We start from the raw sequence: 18,946 nt of genomic DNA on the forward strand, positions 1-18,946 counted from the left end.
CTCACTCTGATTCATTCCCATACCTGCTAGGTGTTGATCAAATTGTTTCATCTATATATGTCAGGGTATCAAAAAGATCTAATCTTGTGAATATCTAAAAGAATGATAAGCACTCGGGTGAGCTGCAAACCTGCCTCGCCCTTTTTCAGTCATGAAGATGATGGGCTTTTCCACTGTGAAGACTGTCCAAGTGAAGTTTGTCTCAGGGTCACACACATACACCAAGTTTCTTCATTGGGAATGATCCTTGACATAAAGGGTGGGTCATCCTCATTGGCAGACTTTAACACAATGTTCCTTCTGCTCTGGGCTCAGCAGCCGGGGGACAAATTTGGCAGCAACGCAGATGTAGCCCAATTATCGTTACCTTCCCTTGTTTCTACTTATTTTACATTCAAATTCAATCCACCACACCCAGTTGCTTTGGATAAACTGTTAAGCATTAAGTCTATTTGATTTGGTTAACCAGCAGGCAAGTTATCTGTAGATAGTTAAATCGCGTGAATTTTCTCAAACAAATGGTAATATCAGTAGAAAGAGTTTGAAAAAATGATATAAAATCTGAGTTGGTTGCATTTCCAGAAAGTCGACAAACCCAGGCTGAGTACCACCAAGGGAGCTGGTATTCTGACAAAACATTTGTCTGCGCCCACTGTAGCCACAGATTCTTGATTTTGGCTTCAATGGCCCAAGCAGCCTGAAATCGCTTGGAGAGATGCGGCAGAATCTCCCTGTAAGGTGCAAGTGGTGCAATGGGCATGAATTGTCCTGCAAATAAAAACACCAGAATGCCTCTGGCGATCAAACCAAGCCACTTTTTTCCATTAAGGTGAATGGCAATTAAATAAGTTCCTGGGAGGCCAGTGGCTAGCCTCACTTATATTTGATTCCTGCATGTACAGAATCATTGTGAAGATTTGCAGGTAACACACTGGAGATTACCGTTGGCCCCCTTATCTCTAAAGCCTACCATGTTCAGCCTTGTCAAGCGGAGTCTGTGCCTCCATCCATCGGGTTTCATTTTCTGTAGCCACAGAGTCACTAGTTAATTACATATTTGAAGCTCCTATATTAAGGATTATAGAAAGAATTGAAGGATTTTAAAAGATTTTCTAATATCTTTAATAAATTTCTATTTAATTACCCTTTCAAAGACTTGTGGGTGGTAATTCTTGGTCTTCATCGAGCCTCTAACCATACTGTGACCCAGAGTAGTGCTGTTAAAACACTGCTATCAAAAAATTTATACTAAAGTCAACAAAGTATAAAAGCTTTAATGTCTCAGTTGTTTACGCATACTGAATCTGGTTTGGATTAAATAATTCTGAACTTTTTTTACATCAAGTACAAGTATTCAAGGCAACACATTTGCTTGAGTAAAAACCTGGTAACACATAATTGGTAAGGAAGTATTGGTCATTTTCTTGACTGAGAGCTTGAGCACTTTACGCATTAGCATCCTCATAAAGTAAAGAAAAAAAGCAATAGAACATTGCATTTTGCAATCGTAATAACAATTAATGTAAATTAACAGACCCCACAGTGTTTTAGTATAGGCATCTACCAAACGGTTAAGACATCATTTCATGGTAAAAGTATCAATACATTCACTAATAAAAAAAAATCCATGAAAGTCAAACTTTTAAAATAGCTAAATTAGAAATTCGTCTGTATGGTGGTGCAACAGTACAAATGTTTTTGGATTTTATTTGATCCACTTTATTTTTCATGGTATGCTACGAAACATTGCTGGTTTGCATTTAAACACAGGAAAACATTGCATTTCCGACATTTCCATCTTGACACACCCTTTGGACAGAGGTTGCACCGCCCCCGCTTGTCACAGTGAAGTGGCAAATGTCCACAGTTGTCATACCGCACATCAGGTTGTGGTCGTGAGGATCTTGGGGTGTGGTATTTTTTCTGAAACAACATGCGTGGTGGAGAGGGGAACGATGACAAGCCAATGCTGGATGCTGGCTTGTTGACTTGTTTCAAACTGTGAGCAACTGCCAGACGGAACATTTTGAGAGACATTGGTTTTTCGTTCAGTAGGCCACAGTCCCTTTTGTAGACCAGCCAGGAGTTTGTGATTGACAGGTCAAGGATGTAGCCAAACAGAGGAAAGTACCATCGCCTTGACTTGGCAGGGGTTTTGTACATGTGAACCAACATGTCAGAAAGATCAATGCCTCTCATGTGCTGATCATAGGCAGTAATAAGCGATGGGCACGGGATGGCAATCTTTGCGTGGGCCTCTCTGCTCCACCGCTGAACAACTGAAAGAGGCATGATCCCACAGGCATTGCTCAGAAGGTTGATGCATTTGTTGTCGTACCATTTTACTGCGATCACCCCATCAGCTGACTTGTAATCAAAAGCTCCACGTCCTTTCTTCATTAACTCTTGGTCTGTCATCAAGGGAGCTCCACTGATGCGGTTTGATCGCACTGTGCCGATGCACTTGACTCCCAGGTTCGTGTGCAGGTTCTGGATCAAGTTGAAACTGGTGAAGTAGTTGTCGCAGAAGACGACCGAAAGCCATGGCTGGGGTATAGTTTTGCATAACGTTGTCACCAGTTTGGCCCCTAGAGGAAGCGCATGCTCCTGCTCGCTTAGCCCAACGTTGAAAAACGTGGATGTGCCTTGATAGAGCAGGAGGTCATGGATGATGCCAGATGAACTGGCACGGCAGAACAATTTAAAGCCCCACTTGTCTGGCTTGTTGGCAATGTATTGGCGCAGAGTGCCTGCCCTTGTGCCTTTATATGCCACCATGACCTCATCCACACTGTACTTGTATGTGGACTGAATCAGGAGACACCGTTCTCGAAACATCTCGAAAAGTGGGCGGATTTTGTAAAATCTGTCTGGACTATAACTACACTGTTGATTATCGTTAAAATGAATGAACCGACGTAAGAGTTGAAATCTTTTCTTTGGCATGATATCAGCTATCATGTTGAAACGTGACGCATGGTGCCAGTAGTCCTCCAATGATGGAAGGTTGAAAACACCCATAAAGAGCAGTATTGCCAGGAAATCTTCCATCTCTTCAGGCCTAGTCTTGACCGGATCCCCCAACTTCTGGGCAGAGTACAGATTTGTATGTTGAACAATATGTTCAATCATCTTGTCAGTGAAGAGCATTTTGAAGTACTGGAAGGGCGTCTTGAGAGCAGCAGGAGGTTCAAAACTTGCTTCAGGTACCTGGAATGTCTCGATATCTTTATATTTCCAGATTCTCCTAGTGCCTTTGTTTGGGCCTGAGGGTGGACTAGGGTCAGGGGAGTCCTCTGGCTCTGCCAAGGAAACGGTTTTTAGGGTGTTTTTCCCTTTTCTCCGCTTCTTACAAGGCGGAGGTTTAGAAGATGAGCTTGTTGAGGCAACCGCGCCATCGTCCATAGATACAAAAGAGCCGTCCCAAGGCTCTTCTGCTTTTGTAGGCTGATAATCAGGATCCTCTATTTTGTCATCATTATTATCATCCTCATCATCCTCCTCCTCATCATCATCGTCATCATCGCCACTGATTTCAGCATCAGAGTCTTGAGGATTTTCGGGTATAAGGGCAAGAAAGGCGCGTGGCCTTGCTCCATAAAATGTTTTAGTGTACATCTGTTGTTTGAAAAAACAGAAAGAAAGAAAGAAAAATCTACATTAAAAACCAACATTTGTTTGTATATTTGTTAAGATGTAAATAGTTATATTAACAGTACTAAAATTATTGCCATGTATTTATACTAAATATTTACAATATTTACTTTAAGTATTTCAGAAAGTATGTAAATTTATACTAAAACACAAAAAAAACATGAAATCACATTAAAAGGCTTGTTTTTTTTATTTAACAAAAATACGCAAGTCTGCTTCAATAGCTGTTATGTGATATTTAACATCAAAAACAGAAATGTTACATGTTTTCTTTCTTTTAATGATGTTCTTAGTTTATTAGGCAGAACTGCCCAGGATAAATGATAAGGTCTAAAATCCACCACTGTTTAGGTAGGTGATATGTATCAAAGTAACGTCTACATGAATAGCTAGGCGCAAGGTTTTCCAGCTGCCCAAAGCATCATTCTGCCTCTTCAAGCTTGCCTACTTCTCATACTACAATCCTGGTGCCATCTCTTGCCAGCTAAGCAACACACATACCAAGCCATCCTATAAGATAGATAATAAACCACAATTCATTAGACCTTCTTACATTGCTCCATGATCCAGGTTTGAATGCTCACATGCCCATTGTAGGCGATTTCTGTGGTGGACACGGTTCGACATGGGGACTTTGACTGGTCTGTGGCTCCACAGGCTCATATTCAATAGGGTTTTTCATAGCCAGTATTAACTGCCATAACAATTGGTGTTACAGTAGCTCTTCTATGGGATTGGACCAGAGAGACTAGCCTTTACTACCCATGTGCATCCGGTTTACTGGTTGTCCTTCCTTGGACCAATTTTGGTGGTTTCTGACCAGTGCATACCACGAACATCAAGCTAGCTGTTTTTGGAGATTACTCAACAGAACCCTATCTAATGAAAAATATTAAAAGGTTATATGTGATTGAGAACAGCATTTTACCAACACTTTTAAAAATTATTTTTACAATCAAATATCTATTCGTGGACTTTTACAAAGGTTATAAGCTTAATCATAGTCAAGTAAATTGTTGTCTCAGTGCATCTGAAGTCAAAGTCCAAATGTCATTTCTGTTTTGTTATGGGTGAATTTTACAATAAAGTAAAAGTTGCTTTTCTTCTGTTTTCAGCGTGCCAGCAGACACCGCAATAAAAAGAGGAATTGTAAAAGAATGGGTGAAAGTAGGGCAGTATGACTAAAAGAGGATGTAGGGTGTACAACTAAAAGATTCAGTGATGGTATACAGGACTGGAAAGATAGAAGAGCGCATTCAAAACTAGTCACTTAAAAAAAACCTTTGTCTCCTTATTGCCTGCTTCTAAATCGTTCTGCTTTAAATTTAAACTGTTCCTGTCATTTTTGATTTTCGACTTAACGTGAGTGCAGGCTTCTGCAAATGCGCTGCAGCTGACTGATATCCACTGATGTGGGGTTTTGGCAGGCAGTCATTTGTTACACAAAAATCTTCCAAGTAAAATGTGTAGCAGAAGAAATAGTGCTAGTTCCTGATGCTCCAACAGCTCAGACAAGCTGTGTGTAAAGAGATTAATAGTATACTCTGTAAATGGTACGCTACTTTGCATGTCATCCCTTCTTTCATTTCCAGACAGAATGAAAAAAAGTAAACAATATGAAGTGATGAAGGTTCATATCGGGGCAGTGGTATAGGAGGTCAGAGGGTTATGACTCAGAGTTACTGATCAGAATGTTGGAGGTTTCAAGCCTCAGCTGCACTGAGTTACTACTTCTGGGCAATTGAGCAAGAATTTTCTAGGTTGTGCTAGGTTCACCCCCGGAGCCTTTACAAGGGACCCACAACTCCGCAAGCACTGGATTGAAACTATCCAATTTACAGAAACAGCATGAGCAGGTAGAGTGGTCCTTCCAAGAATACTGCTGCGAGTTTGAGTTGCAATTGACAGACAATGCATTGCCAACATTGTTCAGGAGTAACGTCCGAATGTCCAACACAGACACACCCGATTCACTTGTCCAGTAAATAAAACGAAGTCCAACATGTTTTGATTATGGCATCATCATAATGCCAGGTTATAATATTGACAATGTTTGTCTAACGCTATAGATGTATAATAGTTATACTGAATTAGTAGCATCCAGGAACGTCTACTGGGCCCACTCTGGATCACTGCTGTACATATAAGATCCAAATGCATTTAATTATACTACTGCTGGCATTTTCATACAGTGAAACCTCGGACTGCGAGTGTTCCCCAAGACGAGCAAAGATTTTTAATAAATTTTGACTTGGAAACGAATGATTTGAGTTAACTTTATTTCTTATGGGAAAATTCGATTTGGTTTACGAGTGTTTTGAAATACGAGCCTAGGGTTCCACTGAATATATATATATTCTAAGACTTTTATACCTCAGAGTTTACTATTTCCTATTGTACAGTATTAAATCTCGTATAATTTTTACACGCCTATCTTTCTTTTTTGTTCACAGGGAGTATAAGCATTTCACTGCTTATTAATGTGGTAAGTTTTGTGGGTGAAAAATTAACATTTTCATTTGAAACGCATATGCAAAAAAACTAAACTAATAAAAAAAAAAAAAAAGCAGCGCTCTGTATTTTCCAGAGATATTCCTATATTTCTCCATACAGGTACGAGATGTGTGTACATTATGGTTTGTGAGCACATGAATTGGAAAGGAGTAATAGAAATATTTATACTAAATAAACTGTTTTGAGTGTTCTTATTCAAATACATTAAAGTGAGAGTGTCCATTAGACGGTCCATTTATTATCCTCCACCCAAAATATATACACAGGAAATAATTAAGTTTGAAAATTGATTAATGTCGTATTAGAGTTCATAAGTATCCTAAAACACAGAGCCGTTTGCCTTTAGAATCGAAATATGCGTTTACTGTTCGGTAAATAAATCAATATCTAACACCCCAAAATGAGATTCATGTCATTTAAAACAGAAATATACTGACTCTTCCGCCGTCCTTCATCTCTTCCTCTTCTTCTCCGCCCATCGCTTGTACGCCGTCGCCATCTGGATATTCCTCCTTCACTACCAGCAGTAGAGGCTCCGCGCTGCTTGCACGGTCGCTGTCTGATTGGCTGGGCAGCTGCACGTCCTCCTGTGCCGCCGTCCGTCTGTATCCTTTCCTCTCGTAGTCTGTGTTGAGAATCTCCTCCTCTCCAGAGAATCCGTCTTCACCATCTTCGTCGAACCCCTGGGCTCGTGAGGGGTCGCGTGAGCTCTCCGCTTCTGAGCAAATCAGAGAGAACGTCTGCTTTTCGCACCATTCGTCCTCTGGTCCACTTCCTGAAACTGACCCCGCCTCCTGACCGGCGCCGCTGCTGTCGTCTTCCGATTTTATATGAAGTGCGGAGCCGATTATATTTAAGCCAAGGTGCTGCGAGGGGAACGAGTTAGTGTTATTGCTCAGCTGCTGCTCGACTGACTGACTCGGGCACTCGCCGTGAGGCGACCTGGGCAAAGTCTGAGTGTTTAAATAATGCTTACACGCCTTCACTACAGTGTTTACATGCAAATGAGTCGCAGCCATTAACACGTCCGTGATGTTGCTCTCTCCCAGCATCAGCGTGGAAGTGTACATCATGTCCATCAAGGCCGAGAACGCCTCGGCCGTCACCACATCTGAGTCCAGCTGGATCACGCTTACGCTCCCGTCGCCCTCGGAAGCACTGAACAGTGCGCGGAAGTGCGTGCTGCAAGCGGCCAGGACGGCGCGGTGAGCCTTGAAATGCCGGCTGCCCACCACAATCACGCAGTCGCACAGCTGCCCGTGGACGCGCTGGGAGTTTAGCTGCTTGAAGATCTGATCGAAGTGTTCTGGGAAGTCCATGATCTGAGAAAGAAGTGAAGAGAACTCTTGATATCTAAGAATACTGAACAATATACCCTATACATACAGTAAGGTCAATAAGTTTTTGATCACCCTGTGATTTTGCAAGTTCTCTTACTTAAAAATCATGAGGGGGGAAATCTACAATTTTCAGCATAGGTGCATTTCCACTATGAGAGACAGAATCTAAAAAGAAAAATTCGGAAATCACATTGTATTATTACTGTGTCAAAAAAGTATTTGATCACTTGAGTCAAAAAATTTTAATATTTGGCACAAAAGCCTTTGTTAACAATTACAGAAGTCAAACAGTTTCTGTAGAACCTCACCAGGTTTGCACACACTGCAGGAGGGATTTTAGCCCACTCCTCCATACAGATCTTCTCTAGATCTGTCAGGTTTCGGGGCTGTCGCTGAGCAACACGGAGTTTCAGCTCCCTCCAAAGATCACAGGGTGATTAAATACTTACTGACCTTACTGTATGTGTGCTCCATTTTTGTACCAACTTTATTACTGTATCCTGTCCGGTTGCTGAGATATGGCATGTACGAGTTTGTTTACGTGCAGCACGGTATATTCAGAATTGTAAGAATGAGTGAACCCTCAGCCGTCTGTTGAAAACCAGGATTTTTCTGCTACTTATAAAAATAATGCTTTTCTATCATAAAATATATATTTTTTTATCATAACTGGACTAAACAGTTTTGATAAATTCTTTAAAATGCTTTAAATCAAAGTTTAGCATTTCAACTTTCTCAGTTTTGTAGGATGATAAGGTATTCAATCAATTAAATGACATTTGCAGAATTTGAATATTTCATACATTTTACTCACTGCACACGTATATTGGTCATAGCACCAAAAACTAACTTTTGTTTCCAAATACCTGACTTGATATGCCAGGTCAGTGTGTGTTTTTTTTGAGGGTGTACCAGAGAGCATAAACAGAAGAGTCTGGATATCTGCAAACAGAATTTGGAGCGATACTCAAGGTGAAAGTTTCTTATAGAGAATCATTACTGGTGATGAGACACGGATTCATCACTACGAGTCTGAGAGTAAACATCAAGAGTACAGAACGGGAACATCTTCAATCGCAGAGCGAGAAAAAGTTTAAAATTCAACCGTAAGCTGAAAAATACATCAATGCTTACAGTTTTCTGGGATTCTCAAGGTCCAGAAGTATTGGAACATTATCAAGAAAATGGTCCGGCAATCGACAGTGCTCGTTATAGTGAGACGCTAATTGAAAAGCTGAAGACTAAACTTCAGATTAAACATAGATGAAGGTGTCGTGACCTTGCATGACCATGCACACTCCTGTCGACACTTTACAAAACCTCAGTTTTTTTTTAAAGCGTCCTTACTATAGTCCTGATCACGCTCCATCAGACTGTCACCTGTTTGTTCCCCTGAAAGCAGCCCTACGAGGATAAAGAGTCACTTCTGATGAAGAAGTGAAGACAGCGGTGTATTAAAAGCAAGGAGGTGTATTTGTCTTTTCTAAAATGTAATGAAAATAAATTCTACAGGAAAAGTGTGGATAATTTTTGACTCACCCTCGTGTGTTTGTGTATCACATGAGTACTGAATATCTGTGATGTGTGACTGTAATGCAGTTGTAAGCCTAGCTTCGCATGCTACTTTGATTTATGTACATTTGTCCGCGTGTCCCTGTTTATCGCGGATCCGGAGGAGGAAGCGTCCGCTGGAAGTCGCCTGTCTGCAGAGAGTCGCTCTGGTTGCGTGTGTGAATCCATCGAGTTAGCGACTTGATCTGACGGTATGCTGATCCATCGTCTCCCGCTTTCGGTGGTGGGTGTCCAGTAACTTTTGAGCGACCTTTCAGATCTGTGAGACGAACAAGTTTGTTGTTTTAGTCTATAATTTTTTATAAGTTACTGGAGTAAACTTTTTTATTATTTATTTATTTATTTATTTTTTTAATTGAATTTCTTTCATCTTTGTGAAGCTGCTTTGAGACAATGACCATTGTTAAAAGCGCTATATAAATAAAATTGAATTGAATTGAATAAGTCACCATATGCTCTGTGTGTGTTTATATAAAAGTACCTCACCTGTGCCCGTTCCCTGCCTCGAGTCCCGCCTCGGACAGTTTCTGCATGGCCGTGGCTCTCAGGCTGTGATTAGTGTAGGTTGTGTGTGTCCCTGCCTCTTTGCAGATCTTGGGTAACATTTGGGACAGCTGGTTTACTCCCAGGGGGGTTGTGGTGTACCAGAAGGTGTCAGTCGCAGCCACTTCCCGTCTGGGCTGCAGATAGAAGGCTTTTGCCCCCGGTGGAATTTTCATCAGGTATTTTTTGAGAGATGCTACAGGACACAGGGGATTTCCGTGCTCTTCGAACATGGCGCCCTTCTGGCTGTCCCTGTCTCTCTCGAGGGTGTCTTTGTGATTCTTCGTTTCCTCGTTGAACGCCATGGTGAAATAATGTGCTCCGTTCTTGTCGCGTTTCAGGACGAATGAGTCGGGTTTGAGAACCCGGTTCCCCTCTTTGCCCCTGCGTCCAAAGTGCAACTGAATGTCGTACCAGACTTTGTTCAGCAAACCCTTTGGATTGTCTGGATTTAGCGAGGCAGAGTATTTTAAGATGCGCTGGTCTTCGGGTGAGATCGGAGGGTAGTGCGTTCCCACTTTCCCTGCCCTTCTGATCTCTTTAAGAACACCTTTGAAGACGTTATTCGCCGGTGTGAATTCCGGGTCCTGCATCAAATTCCATGAACGGCTGACCGGAGGCTCGTTGATGTACCGGTTTAAACCAGCCCGGAGTCCGAGGTAGCTGCTGATGCTGTAGAGCTCCCCTTTAGTTGTCCGGATGGAGCCGTAAAACTGCCTCAAAACAGTGTTCAGCTCGGTCTTTGTAATGGACTTAAAGTCGACGTTGATGTCTTTCAGACTCAGCCACGTCTGGAAGCAGTTTAAAGCCCATGCCGTTTGCCTGATTGTGTTTGCTTCGTTTTTGCTCTGCTCCAATTTGTCGAGGTCGGCTGATGTCATATAAGCACACCGGGAGGTTTGCACAGAAGTATCATGGTTTTTTTCCTTCTCCTCGTCCTCTCCCGACGACCATTCGTAATTTGAATCGAATGTAATTTCCGTGAAAATGTCCATCTTTTCGGTGGAGTTCATTACAATGTAGCGTAATTAACTATTACAAGACCTGTGAAGAAGGAGTACAGAGTTAAAGGTCCTAGTGCTGTTAATGCAAAGTTTACACAGACACACAAACACTTACCTTTAGTTTGAGGGGTTTGACAAAAGTATGGCAATAACTATTCAGGAATTACAGCCATTTTGGAGGCTCATAAATAATGGAACAACAGACTGACCAGCAGTTACATGGCACAAGAACTAGTGATGAGAAGTTTAAATAATTTCAGTGACTCGGTTTTTCGAATCTCGTTCATCAAAATGAAAGAATAATTTTTTGAGTCATTTAGTTCATTCATTCTTTTGATCAGAAATAAAATGTTATATTTTCAATAAACAGACCTTCAACACGTCTCCATACACAAATTTGGGCTATAGTTTCAGTAATGAAAATATTACAATGCAGCTAAGGACATATTATAATAAACCGAATGAGTAGCTCACCTCTCATATCTTCCAGTCTAAGTCGTTCGTTCTTTTGAATCTATTACACTGCATAGCGTCCATGGGGGTCAGGTGACAAAAGAACGAACCACTGAGAGTAAAAGAGTCATTGAAAAAGAATTGCTCAATTCTGTTTCCTGTACATAACCTATGGAGGTCTTGCGATGACTTGCGCATGCGCTCCCAGTAGAAAATGAATAAATCTCCAAGACTACTCGTTCTTCTGAGTCATGTTAAAGACTTGTTCAAAAAGAACAAGCCGTTCATGAACGACCCATCACTATCAGCAACCGCAAAAAGCCTGGAAGTCCACGGAACACAACTAAAGTGGAATAGAGTGGAATCCTGTCCATGGTGAAGAAGAACCCTTTCACTCACCAAGTCAAGAACACTCCTGAGGAGGTAGGCGTCATTGTAAAAGTTTACAGTCAAGAGACGACTTTATGAATTGAACACAGACTCTTCACTTCACAACATGGTGCAAACGACTGATAATACACAAGAACAGAAAGGTTTAGACTAAGTCTAAAGATTAGACTTTGTCAGAGAACTTTGGACTGATGAACATGCAGAAGATAACTGTACAAAGAAAGAAAGAAACAGCTTGTGATCCAGAGCAAACATCATCATCTGTCAAACATAGTGGAGGCAGTTTGTTATGGTGTAAGTTTGTGTGGCTGCCAATGGAAACGGGTATGAATGTTTATTTATGACCAGACTACTGATATAAGATATAAGTATAAGAATAAATTCCACTGCAGATAGATAATGACCCAAAACTTACAGTGAAAGCTACCCGAGGCAAAGAAATTAGAGATTCTTCACTTGCGAAGTTGGTCACCTGCCCTCAACCCAATAGATAGCTGCTGATGCTGTAGAGCCTCCCTTTGGTTGTCCGGATGGGGCCGTAAAACTGCCTCAAAACAGTGTTCAGCTCGGTCTTTGTAATGGACTTGAAGTCGACGTTGATGTCTTTTACACTCAGCCATGTCTGGAAGCAGTTTAAAGCCCGCTTTGCAAAGCTGTGAAAGCTACCCAAGGCAAAGAAATTTAGAGATTCTTCACTTGCCAAGTCGGTCATCTGCTCTCAAGCCAATAAAGCATGCTTTTCCCTTACTGATGACTGGACTAAGGAAAGAAATCCGCGCGGAAACAAACAGTAGCTGAAGTAACTGCAGTAAAGACCTGGCAAAGCGTCTTAAAGGGGGGAAATTCAGTGTTTTGGTCATTCTCGACTACGAGCAGTCTTTGATGGCAAAGGATTTTTGTCCAAGTATTATATTAAAGATGATCCTTATGTTTGTTCCATTATTTATGAGCCACCAAACATTGGGAGAGTATAGAAATGACAAACTCCCCTGAAATAAATCTGAAAGTCCTTATATATATATATATATATATATATATATATATATATATACACACACACACACACACACAATTCTTTAATTCTTTTTTTATTTAATTTTATTACATTATTTTCTTCAGGTGATTTTACTCATGTCCAAGAGTGGGCAGGTTACCTAGCAACCTACACCACAATATGGGCTAACTAGCGCGCTAACCTTACTTATCTTGCTAAGTTAGCCATAAAAACTAATATATATATATATATATATATATATATATATATATATATATATATATATATAAGTACTGTTGGGTGCAGACACACACAGACCTGCAGCCTGGAGCTCAGTGTAGCGCGCGAGCTGACATTAGTTAGCCTGCTAGCTGGTGATTCAGTCGAGTCCTCAGGCGCCGCAGAGAAACAACAGCAGATGGTCAAAATCTCCAGTAGACAATTCAGGTTTCTGTAATTTATGAGTGTTTATCATGTTATAGCTTATATAGTCCTGTACTCAGTAACAGGAAGATAATATTAAAGCTCCGAAGCTGGAGTCATTTCTTCTTCATTTTTTTTTATTTACATTTATTTATATTTTGGCAGCTGAATGATTATAGGTGCGTTACCGCCACCTGCTGGACTGGAGTGCGGGTTACAGCATTGGAATCGATAGGAAACATACATACTGTGTGTGTGTATATATATATATACTGTATATTAAATTCGATTAGGTATTTACTTAGCTTATTATGTCTATATATATCTATCTTGTTATTCATGCATTTTTTTATTCATCCATCCGTCTACAGTTTGCAATCAGAATTACTGTACAACTCCCATTGTAATTTAGGTTTATTGGCCAAATATTACAAACTTTCATCTGATTTCACAGCAGAATATCCAGTCCGCACAACAACTTGGCACAGGTTTTACACTAGATGCTCCTCCTAACACAACCCTCCCATTTATCCGGGCTTGGGACCGGCCCCACGTCCAGTGGCTGGGGGGTTTGGGCTCTGGTTGGGAATCAAAACAACTAACACTACAAGTGAATCCTTCGAATTTGACCCAAAAAGCATCTTTTAATGAGTTCTAAAATTATTCCACCCTTTCATGGTGAGCACCATGCCTTACTTTTAACTGAAACCAGCCCACCCATTCTACCCTGCCGTCTTCATCTTCGTCTCATGATGAACGCACAGTGGTTCGAGTGCATTGAATACTGGTGAAAAATAAATAAATACACCTTTAAAAATCGCCTTGGTTCCATGGCATCACATTTACATACAGTAAAAACAAATATGTGTGAAAGAGACACGTTGAGGGAGATGATGTCTAGACATGAGGGCGTAAAGAATGTTTGTTTGTTTTTTGCCTTTACTGTCAGAGTAACATCAGTGCAAAAGGAATTTGCAAAAAGAAGCATACATGACATTTTTTTGGGGGGAAAAAAAACAAACAAAAAGCAGGCCAATTAAAAAGAGCAGTTATAAAATCAGTAAAAAGTCGGCGACATTCAATCTAAACAAACAAAATCTTACAGCAGTGATGCAGATCTTAACAAAGTCCTTATCTCACTATTTAAAACCTAAGATATGCACGAATAAAATTCATTGGCAGGGTCATATTTCCTGTACAAGTTGGATTCAAATCATGAAAAAAAGAAAAAGCAAAAGGCAGAATTATTTGCTGGCTCATTAAAAAAATAAATCAGCTCTGTGTCATCATTTGTTTAAAAACAACAACAAGAAAAACAAACAAAAAAAATTATCGTGGAGGAAACCCACGGTGAGGAGCGCCACGCCCCCTAAACCCGCCCCGCTCTCCGCGAAAGTTGGGTCGGTTCCTGTCACGCCCGCGTTCTCCACGCCCGCCTGCCACTCCGCCTCGCCCCCCTCGTGGAGCCCCTCTGCACCCCTCGGGTTTAGGGGGCGGAGATTTGGGGCGGAGCCTTTCAATGTCCTCTGTGCAGCCGGAGAGGTGGGAGGTGGAGAAATGTGAGGCGTACGCTTCCACGTTGAAGTTACTGTTGGTCAGTGTGGGTCCGACGGTTAACCAGCCTAAAAGGTAATCATCACACACATACTGAGTAAAACCATTGACAATTATAGAGTGAAAACTGCGTGCGAGTGTGTATGAGACGGAGACCTGGCCTGATGGTGCTGTCTCGTCCGAATAGATGGAGACGTCTCAGTCCGAGGCAGAAGTGCTCGATGATGTGGAAAATCTCCACAGGTTTCTCGATGTTGCCCATCTCGGGCTCCTCTGTGATGATCAGGTCGATGTCCACGTTGGCGTGGATAAAGTCGCCATCCGTGCTGCGCCTCACCGTGCCCTTAATGCCCATCAGGCAGTGCTCCTGAAACATACGCAGTCATATTATACTAAGTATAAACCTTCTCTTTATTCTAACTATGATGTAACTTCTCCTCATTCTTACCTTCGTTCTCTGAAACACTGCTTTGGGATCGAGCGTTTTGGTCTTCCCGGGGTTGTTCTTGTTTGTCTTGATCCAGCAGATGTCTTCGCATCTCCTGAACCCCCATTTCCTCAAACACTGTCAAGCAAACACGCTGATCAGACACACTTTTAAACCATGACACCACAAAACTCAAAAGTGGTGCGGATTATCATCAGGGCTCACCATCCTGCCGAGGTCGAGCCCCTCTCCGGACCCGCACCAGAGAAAGACGAAAGAACGCAGTGCTGAGATCTCATCGATCTCCAGCTTCATGATCTAAAACCATAGTGATAGATGCATAGTGTTTGATTCCAGGTTTAGAGGGAAAAAAACAAAAACAAATGAAAATAAAAAAAACCCACGCTTACGTCATCCCAGGTCCAAAAGCGTTCACTGGCGATGATGCCCGACTCTCTGTAATACTCTTCTAGCGGCGGCTCAATCAGGATCACGTCAAACTTACACTTTAGATCCCTCAGATCAAAGTTGTCCAGATCGGCCTGCAAGTACCTGAGCGCGCAATACACAATATACCGTCAACGTTATGTCAGATTCATGTTATTTCATAGACAGCGTCCCGTGCTTACATTGGTGGTGTGTTCGTGGTGGAGATGAGCTCGTCCTTGAGCCGGATCAGCTCCCGGAGTTTGGGGTACTCCTCGAATCGGTCAGCCAGACCTGTCACACAGATTATACGTCTTATTAAAGCGAATCATCCAGTCAACCTGCGTACCGTCCGTCAGCTTTCTGGTGTTCTCATCTTAATGATTTATGACAAGACACTCACCCACGTCTCTGATGAAGTTCTGCGGTCGATGTCCCGTGTCCACGAAATGCTGGCAGTAGTCATTATGAGGGTTCAGACTCTGCGTCCCCTAATCAGAGCGAGAAAAGACAAGAATTAGAAGGTTCAAACAGAAAGCACAATTACATGGAACCTATCTGAAATGGATTTTAGGTTAAACGTCAGTAAGGAATGAAGTGTATTGCAAAACCTGCATGTATTTTAGTAATCTTTAGTAACACGGGTAAGGATCGCTAGCCAATGACAGAAACTTCAAAGCACTATGGATAAAAATATTCAATTTTGGAATGAACTAAATTTGTTTTACGCGTTACTGTGAAGTGCGAAGAATGAAGGTGTGAGATCGTGTTTGTTAAACTAGATTTGTACAGTGCTATCTGTTGAATTTTAAGATGAACTAATGATTTTTTTTATGATGTAAGGCCTTTTTTTTTTATTTAAATTTCAAATTAGCGAATCTTCAACGAACAGACACACCAACTTTACAGTTGTATTATATGTATAGATACTGTGGCAATTTGTTGCTAGAGAAAAATTCTGGATTCTTTTGTTTGATGATTCATGTATAACCACATTGCCTCCAAAAAATTTTATTTTTTAAATTTATTATTTTTACATTTATAATAGAGATGAACTGGTGACCAGAATTGGCTGGTTTTTAGTTTAGTTTTTATAGCATTAAATTATCAAAAATTATGGAGGTTGTGTTCCACGACTGTGATTAAAAAGTTAAAAAGAAGAATTTATACATGAAGAATCTGAAGGACGTTAAACTACTGAATCTGAGTCATTATAACTCTAACCGCACCTTCAAAAATGTGCTGGAGTCCTTGTAGACCTCCTCGAATGGACCGCTGTCCTCCAGCAGCTGAGGCTCTGCATCCTCCTGGAACAAATCCGCCATCTGTTACCACGGTGATATAAATGACAAGTGCCTTTATTCGCCTAGAGCTCATATAACTCACTCTTTGATCCTCAATGTCCTCGTCTGCGTCCTCTCCCTCGTTCTGGCATTTACGTTTGGAGCCGGTCGCTGTTGTGTCGAAAGACGATCTATAGATATAGAATACAAAGCCGAGAGTAATGAATGAAGCACACGCGAGGAGCTCTGTTGTAATGCATTATCGCTGGCACTGCGACAGCGCTCAATAAGCTAAGACTGTAAAAATTTCAACAATTTCATCTAATCGACAAAAAATTCTAATAACGCTTGACAGAATACTGTATAAATACGATGGGATGTACGAACACCTGCATGTCTCTCTCGTCTCCTCGATCTCTTTTTGCTCCTGTTTGCTGTTGAGAACAGCGCCGATGGTGTCTGCACTTTCAGCTCCCAGCTGCAAAAACAAACATGTTTTATATTTCACAACAGCCTTATTGTTGAAGTTTATTTCTTTCATTGTGTCCGACGATTACTTTTTTTCCCTGCGGTATGCATCCTAAACATCAACTAGAGCAGCTTAACAGATTTTCTGCCGCTCTTAATGATCTCAATAGCAAAACACTAAAGATTACACTTATTCAAAACAATCTCACCTTCACCTCAGTGGATTATATCACATGTATGGTGTAAGTTTACTGTAATTATTAATACTCTTATTTACAATCTGCTTCTACTGAACATCATTCAACTGTCTCTCTCTCTATAAACACAATTTTTTGCAACTCCGTTAATTAAAGCTTGCTCCTTCAAGTCAAAATTATTTGCATGACACATCTTGTTACACATGAAAATAAAAGAAGTGAAATTATTTTCCCCCTTTTTTGAAACCTTGAAAATTAAAATGTTGGAGTTCTTGCAGATGCACACTTGGTTTTAAATGAATATGAACTTCAGAATGATTATTATCTCATCGAATATTATCTTTATCCAGAGTACACACATTCACACACAACCTATGGGCAATTTGGAAACTTTGGACTATGGATGGAAACAGGAGTAGAATGAGTATTAAATATACAAATAAAAAAGAAAAAGAAAAACGGATCTCATGTGCTTTAGTGTGAAGTTTACTCACTCACTCATCTTCTATACTGCATTATCCTGTGGGGTTGCGGGGGCCTGGAGCCTATGCCAGGAGACTAAGGGCACGAGGCAGGATACACACTGGACAGGGTGCCAATCCATCATAGGGCACACACTCATTACAGGCAATCTGGGAACACTTATTAACTTAAATTTCAGGTCTTTGGAGGAAACCCACCAAGCAAGGGGAGAACATGCAAACTCCATGCACACAGAGACGGGAATCGAACCCCGACCCTGGAGGTGCAAGGCGACAGTGCTAACCACTACTCCACCGTCCTGCCCTCAGTGTGGACTTTAGAGTCAAATTCACTTTAAACCTCACTTTTATATACAACTTTCAACATGCAAAAAAATGGAAAGTGTGCAACAGCAGACTCTGTGTTTTAGAACTTGTGCAAATCTTATAACGAACAACAATCCATAAGAATTTCACACATGTAGGATGAACAGTTGAGAAGCAATGACTTACAAAACGTGGTTACTTTTTATGTAGCACTTGTTTTAACAGTAAAAGTAGGGCTGCGTCCTCATTAAAGCCTCCATATCTCAGAAACTAATGCAGGTACGAGCCTGAAATTTTGCAGACTATTGCTTGGGAGAGATGACATCGTTCTCAGAGAGTTTGAAGCAAAGCCAAGATAGTTTGTAAGTAACTTTTATAAAATGTTGTAATTACTGAAGTACAATTCAGTCAGATTTATACATCAGTAAACATGTATTTACCCAAAACATATACGTGATCATTATAAATACCTAGACTTTCTTATCTTAGCATGTTGAACATTAGCATTTCAGCTCGTCCACACACACACACACACACACGCGCGCGCGCGCGCGCGCACAGCTGTAATCTGCCTGCAGGCTCCCTGTAAGTGCTCCATGTCGGGGAAGAAACAATGGCTTTTTCAACAAACCCCGTTTCACTTTGTTTACCTGCTGTGCGAGAAGTTGCCGCCTCAGCTTCTGTCTCTCACGGATTTCCTGCAACCGACTGTCCATATCGAGGATAACGTTATTACCGAACGAACCGATTATATTCCGTTAGGAAACAAGCAAGCGGCCCCCATTCAAAAGCAACAAGCCTCCCGCGCACTTATTCTGCGTCATCGTGCGCCCTGGCGTGTCGACGGCTGATGACGCAAGCACGCCGCTTGACTGATTTCAACTCGGTAGACTACTACACAGAATCACAATTTCCA

General features: G+C 41.3%; 2 protein-coding genes across 3 annotated transcripts; both read right to left on the bottom strand.

Annotated features, from left to right (window-relative positions):
• Window positions 1–1,254: 1,254 nt before the first annotated feature.
• On the bottom strand, window positions 1,255–13,015 carry LOC128508849 (uncharacterized). 2 transcript variants are annotated; one of them, XM_053480334.1, is made up of 5 exons: window positions 12,783–13,015; window positions 9,567–10,667; window positions 9,147–9,339; window positions 6,606–7,490; window positions 1,255–3,618 (listed from the first exon to the last, which is right to left on the bottom strand). In XM_053480334.1, exons 2-5 carry the CDS (start codon window positions 10,634–10,636, stop codon window positions 1,720–1,722), a joined length of 4,047 nt encoding a protein of 1,348 aa, XP_053336309.1. In that variant the 5' UTR covers window positions 10,637–10,667; window positions 12,783–13,015; the 3' UTR covers window positions 1,255–1,719. The 2 variants fall into 2 exon arrangements, with proteins under 2 accessions (XP_053336309.1, XP_053336310.1); XM_053480335.1 differs by having other exon boundaries at window positions 12,759–13,015.
• A 280-nt stretch (window positions 13,016–13,295) lies between these two features.
• On the bottom strand, window positions 13,296–18,840 carry mettl14 (methyltransferase 14, N6-adenosine-methyltransferase subun). The gene is made up of 11 exons (XM_053480102.1): window positions 18,681–18,840; window positions 16,967–17,055; window positions 16,681–16,768; window positions 16,524–16,601; window positions 15,698–15,785; window positions 15,498–15,588; window positions 15,279–15,420; window positions 15,094–15,186; window positions 14,890–15,006; window positions 14,598–14,808; window positions 13,296–14,509 (listed from the first exon to the last, which is right to left on the bottom strand). The coding sequence occupies exons 1-11, from the start codon at window positions 18,744–18,746 to the stop codon at window positions 14,217–14,219; spliced, it is 1,356 nt and encodes a 451-aa protein (XP_053336077.1). The 5' UTR covers window positions 18,747–18,840; the 3' UTR covers window positions 13,296–14,216.
• Window positions 18,841–18,946: the final 106 nt, after the last annotated feature.

This window comes from Clarias gariepinus, chromosome 20, assembly GCF_024256425.1.
Source record: "Clarias gariepinus isolate MV-2021 ecotype Netherlands chromosome 20, CGAR_prim_01v2, whole genome shotgun sequence".
Taxonomy (NCBI): Eukaryota; Metazoa; Chordata; class Actinopteri; order Siluriformes; family Clariidae; genus Clarias; species Clarias gariepinus.

Excerpts from the sequence above, each read along its gene's own strand:
- LOC128508849 (XM_053480334.1), bottom strand. The coding sequence starts at position 10,636 with ATGAACTCCACCGAAAAGATGGACATTTTCACGGAAATTACATTCGAT. Across the intron at positions 9,340-9,566 it reads GAGGCAGGGAACGGGCACAG|ATCTGAAAGGTCGCTCAAAA; the intron begins GTGAGGTACTTT and ends TTCGTCTCACAG. Across the intron at positions 7,491-9,146 it reads ACAGGGACACGCGGACAAAT|ATCATGGACTTCCCAGAACA; the intron begins GTACATAAATCA and ends CTTCTTTCTCAG.
- mettl14 (XM_053480102.1), bottom strand. The coding sequence starts at position 18,746 with ATGGACAGTCGGTTGCAGGAAATCCGTGAGAGACAGAAGCTGAGGCGG. Across the intron at positions 16,602-16,680 it reads AGGACATTGAGGATCAAAGA|GAGGATGCAGAGCCTCAGCT; the intron begins GTGAGTTATATG and ends GATTTGTTCCAG. Across the intron at positions 15,421-15,497 it reads ACCACGAACACACCACCAAT|GTACTTGCAGGCCGATCTGG; the intron begins GTAAGCACGGGA and ends TTGCGCGCTCAG.